Genomic DNA, 9,686 nt, shown 5'->3' with positions numbered 1-9,686 from the left:
CATCTTTTTTCATGATTTACAAAACATGAATAGAGTGTCCCTTTCTTAGGTCTGAAATCTCAATTTTTCCGCTCGCGCTTCGCGCTCGCATAAATTGTTTAGTTTTATACCTAGCTATACCGATAATGATTACAAAAAGTGCTTAGATTTTTTTGGACCGGAATGTCAAAATTTTTCAGCTCGCGCTTCGCGCTCGCACTATTTAAATAGGGCTTATGAGATTATTACACTTTTTTATGTTGTTTGATAAGAATAAAGCTAAGAAATTACTGTTAGGACATCGGCGTTTTGCCCCCCCCCCCAATTTTTTACGACCAAAAAAAGAGAAAAGGATAGGGATAAGGGTGAAATATAGGTCTATTATTTTCCAAACGTCATGTCAAAATCTATCACAAACTTTGGATTTTGTAATAAAAATGTTGAAATTTTTGCTCACTCGCTTCGCACGCTCGCAACTTATTGATTTTACGTCATACACCGCATCGAGCACCCTCAAATTTTTTTGGCTCATTACGCCACTGGGACAACCCCTTCAAAGAAACAAACAAAAATCAACTTTGAGCGGCCGATCGGGGAGAATATGGGTGAAAAAAAATTTCGGCCCCCCGGCTATTGGCGTGAGCTGGATCCGGCCCTGGTCCCCCCTACCTTCGGGGAGAGATTTCCGGTCTTGCATATACACCGGTCCATTTATTTCACACTGACTTCATTTGTTTAAAAGGATATTTTCAAAGACGTATTCACTCCCCCTTCATGTTCAGAAATACCGAGTCTATATACAAAGTAGATACTCCCTCAGAATAGATTTTGTTTGATAGGCATACAAGTTGATGGATTATGTTTATTCGGGATACTCCCCCTCCTCAATGTCAATACTATTTTATCTTATGATTTGCAACCCCAAGAGTTACAAAAGTCCAAAGATCTCTGAAAGACATTCATATCCAATACTAAGTCCGCTCGGGGCATATTTCACCATAGGGCATATATATGCTTTAACAGATTTGTGGTCAATTTCGTCTTATAATCATGGCTGTCCATAAGAAAGAAATCAATAGCGTTTTCATCATATTGACAGTATATCTGCATCTAACCAGCGGGGAGTTCTCGTACCCTGATGTCTTCGACGATCCTGAACGCGACACTTTAATCTCTGGGCAGTTTCCGGATGGCTTTGCCTGGGGTTCGGCCACCTCCGCCTATCAGGTCGAAGGAGGTTGGAACGAGGACGGCAAAGGCGAGAGCATCTGGGATACCTTCTCTCACGAAGGCCGGATCTATAATAACCAAACCGGCGACGTCGCCTGCGACAGTTACCATAAGTACACCGAAGACGTCCAGCTGGTTAAAGCCATCGGACTGACCCATTACCGCTTCTCCATCTCGTGGCCAAGGATCTTGCCCCAGGGCACGCTTGCTGGCGGCATTAACCAGGCTGGCTTAGATTACTATACCGATCTGATCGACGAGCTCATTGCCAACGACATCGAACCCGTGGTCACCCTCTACCACTGGGACCTTCCTCAGGTACTCCAGGATGATTACGGTGGATGGGAGAATGACACTCTGGCCGACTTGTTCAACGACTATGCCAATTTGTGCTTCGCTGAATATGCTTCTAAGGTAAGAATATTATATACGAGGGCTGTGATAGAAAGAAAAACAAAACTTTGTTCCTACCCCCCCCCCCACAAAATACCAAGAAGCTTCAGTAGATAGACAATCGATTATAACGTAATATGTTTTATCAAATTTGCTTTAACATCTGGTTGTTTTGATATGACAGAAATAAATTCTCTATAATGTTGCACTATAAAGAGAGCTCTACCTCCAAACGCAAGTACGCCACAAAAAGAAGCAATGTCACCAGAGCTAAAATAGTTTTTCCCAAAGTAAAATACCAGAATTTAAAAATATATTCATAAGAAACAAGGCGGCACTCCACACATGACATAAGAAATGGAGCATTGTGGGCATCCGCCCATGGTTTTGTAGAAGTGATAAAAAATAAGAAATAAAAAGTAATTAAGTGGAAGGAATATAGGGAGTGTAATTGAATTCGATAGAAGGGAGAGAAACGCTGGTCAAAGTAAAAAAAAATATCCGTGGTTTGATCAGGAGAAATGCATTTGTGCCACTACGCCACATATTATAGGCCTATAAAGTTCATGTCGAGATTTATCAGGCTCTGAATTTATAGGCCTCATAAAATTGGTAAAACACTGACTGAAGATATAGGCTATATCCCGACTAAATCAGTCGGTTCAACTTATATATTGCTAGCCACATTTCCCCGCCTCTGCTTCAGTGATAAAGATGTTATATTTTTCCTTTAAAAAAAAAATTAAAACCCTTCTGTACTATTTTCCTCTTACTCTTTGACCGATAATCTTCATCTGTCAATTTTTAAATTAATTATTGTTACAATCAGGCAATAAAGCCTTCTCCAGAGTGCCCTTCCCGGATCTTTCACCCCTCTCCATGTAAGTTGCCGACATCACAGGGTTCTCCTCCTTCCAACACCTTCCTCAATTATATTTTTCCCCTACTAATTTAGAACATTATTTTAGCACAACTAAATCCTATTAAGTTGTGCTAAAATAATGTTCTTAAAACAGCCTACCGTATATAGCAGTGACCCATGTCCTCCTTCTTTACTCTTCTTCATATTTACCCCATTTTATTCATTTATTTGATTAAATTCTTGTCTTTCGTCACGGTCTCACGTCGTGGTAACTTATTCTTCCGGTGAGATTCCGGGGAGATCTTCCAGAGAACTCTCATAGAGCTCCAAGGGAGCTTCTAGAGATATTCCACAGATCTCCAAGAGTAGTCACACGGAGTTTACAGAGAGGTCTTGTAGAAATATCAGATAGCTTCTAGGAAGATTTCAGAGATCTCCAAGAGTGCTCAAAAATAGTTCCTATAGAGCACTCAGGGAGCCTCTATTCCAGAGATTCCCAAGAGTGCTCCCAGAGCTCTCAGGGAGCTTCTAGAGAAATTCCAGAGATCTCCAAGAGTTCTCACAGAGAACTCTCAGAGAGCTTCTAGAGAGATTCCAGAGACCTCCAAACGTGCTCACAGAGAGCTCTCAGAGAGCTTCTAGGGAAATTCCAGAGATCTCCAAACGTGCTCACAGATAGCTCTCAGAGAGCTTCTAGGGAAGTTCCAGAAATTTCCAAGTGTGCTCACAGAGCTTCTAGATCGAGAGATTCTAGAAAGCTTCCAGTGAGCTCGTAGAGGAACACTCTGGAGAAACCGTGGATGCTTGAGGCTGGCGCCGGTATAGAAAATCTCAATCTTCTTGATAAAACAAATAAAAATAAAATAGACTTGATAATGCATTTGGCAGGAATTGTAGGGAGCTTCTAGAGGGATTCCACAGATCTCCAAGAGTACTCACAGAGTTTACAGAGAGCTCTTGTAGAAATATCAGATAGCTTCTAGGAAGATTGCAGAGATCTCTAAGAGTGCTCACAGAGCTCTCAGAGAGCTTCTAGAGAAATTTCAGATATCTCAAAAATTGCTCACACAGAGCCCCTATTATAGAGCTCTCAGAGAGCTTCTAGAGAAATTCCAGAGATCTCCAAGAGTTCTCACAGAGAGCTCTCAGGGAGCTTCTAAAGAGATTCCAGAGATCTCCAAACGTGCTCACAGAGAGCTCTCAGATAGCTTCTAGGGAAATTCCAGAGATTTCCAAGAGTGCTCACCGAGAGCTTCTAGATCGAGAGATTCCAGAGGAACAATCTGGAGAACCCCCGGATGCTTGAGGCGGGCGCCGGTAGAAAATCTCAATCTTCTTGATAAAACAAATAAAAATAAAATAGACTTGATAATGCATTTGGCAGGAATTGTACATTTTCAGCTCATCATACTCTTAATAATTAATCCAACTAATTATCTTTTTTATTAGGTTAATATCTGGATTACGTTCAACGAACCCTATGTGGTGACATGGCTCGGTTATGGGATAGGCGTCTTCGCCCCTGGTATAGTCAGCCCTGGATACGCTCCATACCGTGCAGCCCATACTATCATCAAGGCCCATGCAAAAGCATACAACACCTACAAAAATAACTACTTTTCTCAATATGGTGGCAAGGTCTCCATCACCCTTAGTACCGACTTTGGACAACCAAAAGACCCTGAGAATGAAGAGGACATCGGAGCTGCTGTAAGATACATGCAGTTCACAGCAGGATGGTATGTATCCAGTCACAGTCCACAATTTTGCCTGTTTGAACTATTAGGTGGAGTTTCTATCCTCAGACCCGTATACACATTCCTTTATTTGGATCACATGGCGCTATAGCCTTCATGAATTAGCATTCACGCACTGTTAAAAATATTGGGCAAAATTTTTACCAGCACGAGGGTAATTACGTATCAAACCAATTTGGGGCAGTGTTTTACCCAATGCGGGAAGCATATTGTCCAATAAGGTTAAAAAATAAGCAGCAATTATTTTAAAATTAGCAAAATTGTCATCACACTGGATAAATAAAAATGCCCAAAAGAAATGCCCAATGTTGGTTGGATACACAATTACCCTCATGGAGCATTTTTACCCAATATTTTTTAGAGTGCGGTGGTAATTACGAGATGCAATATCTTGAGGCGTAAATTGCCCGATGAAACACATCCAATCAGTGTTTGTTAGAATGTGGAAACGGTTGTTTTATTAATCTTACGATTTTTAATATTCTCTCCATCTTCCGCTTTCCTCTTCTAATCAAAGCTTGTCTTAGCACTAGCTTATTTGATACATCAATATTATTCGTAAAGAGTTAAGTCTTGGTAAATAATTCATAAACCATTCTCAATATTCAATTTCAAAATTTTGTCTCCTTGAAGACTTAATGATACCTTTTTATGTCATTTTGAAGGTTCGCGCACCCAATATTGAAGAACGGTGACTATCCAGATGTGATGAAGTGGCAGGTCGGTAACAAGAGTCAGGAGCAAGGTCTTCCCGAGTCTCGTCTTCCAGAGTTCACTGAGGAGGAGAAACAGTACATCAAGGGTACAGGAGACTTCTTTGGGCTGAACAGCTACACTACGACCGTGTGCAAACATAAAGTTACATCAGGAGATCCCAATTATGAGGGTGACCAGGTGAGATTCGGATGTCAGGTTTTGTAGATTTCTTGTATTGATCCATGTTAGAAGGGACTTTTACCAAAGAAATCAGAAAAACTAGCATAAAAATGAAATTCAATAATTAAACATTAATTCCTTCATGACTTTGTGTTTGATTTTAGAGGCCCAAGTATAAGGTATCACCGTGGAGGTTGTGGAGTTATGCTTTAAGCTTTAGATTATGACTGTGAAAGTAGCCATACATAGTTTTGTACATTTCAACCTATTTAAATTTTCTCTTTTTTCACACCGTAACATTATGATTGGTCATCATTGTAAAGTACAGTCTATGCATCATGAATAGACAATTTTTTTTGTTCATTTCAAAAGTTTAGGTAGTGGTAACGTAACATCAAGCAATAATGATTCTGTAACATATCTGTATAAAGATTTTTCAACATAGGAATTGGACAGGGTGATTGATATATCGGAAGTAATTAAGCAATTGAAACAGCATCATGACTGCCAGTCATGATGAATTCAAACTTAATGTATTCAGGGTAATATTTTCTTACAGTTTCCTTCTGAGACTTTCCAACAGTAGATGTGTTTCCTCCCTCACCCTTTCGCTCTAAAACACGGTCGTCTATTTGATGTTTCGTGAAATTTGAATATAAAGCTCAAGCACATTCGAAATAGAGAGTTTGAGAACTGACTGCATTCGCAGAGGGCGACAATTAACTGCAAACAAAATATGCATGCACATGAGGCCTGAGAGGTTCACATCAAAGTTAGATCGAAACCATCATGTGCATGTTTATCGAAACATGCATTGCATGATCAAAGCGTGCCCCAGCTTTGTTTGACACACAAAGACCGATCAAACAAAACATTTTCGGACATGAAATAATACATTTTCCCTATTTTTTTTATTCCTCTGGAACTTTTCGCGGCCCACCGGAGAGAGCTAATTCGCGGCCCACCGGTTGAGACTCGCTGGTGTAGACATTTATAGGGGGATCGCATTATTAAGTTGCGTTGGAAAGCTATTCACAGCGGTGTTAAATGATTGAATAACCATTTTCATTATTCTCAAAGCTTGCTCGGTGAAGAACAAACTGATTTTAAGAGTAGTTATTCCACCATGGATAAAAAATTTTCATTACACGCCATTATTGACTGGTATTTTTAGAGAAGGAAAAGAGTGTACACAGCTTTTGTTGATTATAAAAAAATGATTTGATGATAGATCATCATTATGGTTGAAATTAATTCAACATGGAATTAATGGAAATTGCTGCGTGTAATTAAAGACATTTATAAAAAGTCGAAGTCCTACGTTTCATGTGACAATTTAAATCAGATTTTTTTCAAAACAAAAATAGTTGTAAAACAGGGTGAAAATTTGTCGCCTAAATTGTTTTCGTTGTTTTTAAATGACTTTTTTTTTTTTTTATCTCAGAGGTACCCAAGCCTTGATTCTCTTTCTTTAGCTGTTAATGAACTTGTTTTTACTGACGAAGAGAATATGTTTAGATTTATTTACACTTCTTTATGCAGATGATACGATTGTATTATACAGACAATCTGCATAAACCATAGGTTCAACCGATGGTTTTAAAAACCACCGTTGTTGTGAATTCGGGCCAAAGTGTGACTCAAGGATCATTTTAACATAAATCATAGGCCTACTACGTTCTGAATTCAGCTAGAAACCCAGCGCACATCACTTCGTCATGAAAGTCAATTCATTTATATTACAATGTATTACCTCTGCAGGATGTGGAGCGAAACCAACCGGAAAATTGGCCGACGTCTGCTTCTGAATGGCTCCGACCAGTTCCTTGGGGTTTGAGAGGTCTCCTAAACTGGGTCAAGAATGAGTATGATGATATCGACATCTACATCACTGAGAATGGTGTTTCTACCCCGGATGAGTTCAACCTTGAAGACGATGCAAGGGTCACATTCTACCAAGCTTACCTTAATGAAGCCCTTAAAGGTAGGTTTATTGAGTTCTACTTGTGATTCATCAGTGGCAATTAGATAATATCGATTTCATATGAGATCACATAAATTTCTGACCATCAAATGTAGAGCTTGTGGAAAGTAAAATAACTTATTTCAATTATTTACTCCATGGTCCTGTATTGTGGTGATTACGACTGATTGCAGTCTCAACTATAATAGAAGTTGGCGATATCAACCATCATTCTATCCCCCGGAGGGGGGGGGGGGGCAGTCAAATGTATTACTGTACACACGCGTAGCCAAATTATTTTTCAAACATCCCCTGTGTGCAAAATAACCACCTAAACAAGTTTTTCGCGGGCTTTATTTACACATTTTGGCCCCTAAACAAGTTGTCGCCATATGACCCCGGGAAAAAGCTTTGGGGGAAAAAAATACCCTAAACACGTTTGGCTAGTCTTAAAAAAAAAAGCTTTAGAAAAAAGCATATCCTAAATACGTTTGACCCTGCGATTGACCATTGACCAGTCTTTAAAAACTACCCCTTTATTTGACCCCCCTTTATGCACTTATTTAACCAATAAGTCTCTGCATGGCATTCCCCTACTCTCAAAATTCCCAAGTGTAAATAAGGGACCCAGCTGAAAGTAATCAAATCGGCCAAATCAAGCGTTCCTCCAGTCTCATTTTTAGATTGACCCTTAATAATTATTTGAATCCATTGGGGGAATTCAAGTCCGGTGTTGGCCTTGGTGTTGGTGTTGAAATTTGTATTGCTTCCCCCAGCTCTAAAACTTATTCAGATTTTGTAAAACTGATCCAGATCACATTATTGACTTCTCAATAACTAGTGAGTGACTTTTCGGGACCATCTTCATGTTATGTTTGGCGTTATAATCATGTTAAAATTGACCTAACACAAACACCAAAAGGTCAACACCGAACTTGAAATCATTGTCTAAAGAAAGGGAGTATACATCAATATGGGACATCGGTATTTCACTTCAGGATCTGATATGTTCTACATGTATGTTGATTTGGAGAAGTAGATTGTGTCAACTGATCTTTTCTTTAGCATATAAACTAAATCTGTTGTATCATCAATATTCTTTTTTTATAGTCACGTACACACTCATTTTCTTGATCATTTTGCTATATTTGAATAACACTCTTTATCCTTTTCTGCCCTATAAAGCTCAAATGTATGATGGTGTGAACCTCGTTGGCTATTTTGCTTGGTCACTCATGGACAACTTTGAGTGGACTTCCGGTTACAGTCAGCGCTTCGGACTTCATTACGTTGATTTTGAGGATCCTGATCGACGCCGAACGCAGAAAAAATCTGCAGAGTGGCTGACAGGAATCGTAGCGTACAATGGATTTTCATCAGCGCAACACCTTCAAGCTACACCGCTCGTCATCTGTCTTTCTGCCTTGATTTATAAATTGTTTTTGTGATAATTTTAATCGAGTTTCTCTGTAATTTTTCCACTGTTTCCACACTTATTTATAAAAGGGGGAAAGGAACTAACGAACTGAGACAATAGGTAGAAAACTATAGGTATAATGGTATAAATATAACTGGCAGGGTGGATTGAGTCTATAATTTGTAGTGATTACATTTTCTTACTGTCCGAACGTACGTTCAGTCCTGATTTCGAAAGCGATTGTGGCACCTATAACGACATTCGCCCGATAGGAATCGATCGTTGATCATGAAATGATGATATTCATTATTTAGAAGATAGATCACACTTTATTCCACTTATTGTCAAGAAGTAGCAAATGATGTTATATACGAAACAGCTAGGGCAACAACGACCCGGCGTTCCTGCCACCGGGGAGCTTTTCAAGAAACAAATAGTCGCTAATTTTCACCGACAACTCTTGTAATCTACTGAAATCTACACATCTGATTGGCGCAGAAATATATATAGTCAGAGAATATAACTGACTTGTTGCTTCATCACATGAAACAATAGTCGGGTCTTTGAAAATGGAATTCATGAATTCGTACGCATTCGTGCCGCATCACCCACCACTTGATTCCATGACATTTGCTCTGGCAATAATTGCTCTGCTGTAAATTCCTCACACTAATCAAACGACCAACTTCAACCCTGGGTTTAACAATATACTCTACCCTGAACCTAACACTAAACCTAAAATAAAACCATATTGCATGCAGCCCTAACCCCAACCCTGCATCTTAGACGAAATTAAGCTAGCCCGGGGCATTTCTCACAGGAGGAAATGACGTCGTGTCACCCCACTGGGTAACTGTAGACAAGGTACATTTGGAGTAAATCGCCACCTTCTGTTCATAAAATTTATGTCACATTATGTGATTATGAAATATCAAGAATCTGGGATTTTCTTCCTCCTCGACATAATACACATCCATCATAATAATGCACAATGGATTCATTGTCATGCAGCCATATCATTAATAGAGCTCTGTGTAGATTTAAAGTCCATTCAAAGTAAACTCGAGGACATTTTGTTGTTGAAAATGCTGATTAGGCCTAATTACTCTTATGATGAGTAGTACTCGATATGCTTTTTTGAAAGGCTTTCGGATTCACAACTAGTACAGTTTAGACGATGGCATAATGTTAACATGATGTAGTCTCACC

The 9,686-nt window shown here is 39.3% G+C and overlaps 1 protein-coding gene across 1 annotated transcript; it reads left to right on the top strand.

Moving 5' to 3' along the window:
- Positions 1–904: 904 nt before the first annotated feature.
- LOC135159392 (lactase/phlorizin hydrolase-like) lies at positions 905–8,517 on the top strand. The gene is made up of 5 exons (XM_064115562.1): positions 905–1,623; positions 3,914–4,203; positions 4,887–5,115; positions 6,859–7,081; positions 8,246–8,517. The coding sequence occupies exons 1-5, from the start codon at positions 1,030–1,032 to the stop codon at positions 8,506–8,508; spliced, it is 1,599 nt and encodes a 532-aa protein (XP_063971632.1). The 5' UTR covers positions 905–1,029; the 3' UTR covers positions 8,509–8,517.
- Positions 8,518–9,686: the final 1,169 nt, after the last annotated feature.

This window comes from Lytechinus pictus, unplaced genomic scaffold, assembly GCF_037042905.1.
Source record: "Lytechinus pictus isolate F3 Inbred unplaced genomic scaffold, Lp3.0 scaffold_239, whole genome shotgun sequence".
NCBI lineage: Eukaryota > Metazoa > Echinodermata > Echinoidea > Temnopleuroida > Toxopneustidae > Lytechinus > Lytechinus pictus.
Note: the sequence above shows the minus strand (reverse complement) of the source record. Positions and strands in the feature narration are given on the sequence as shown.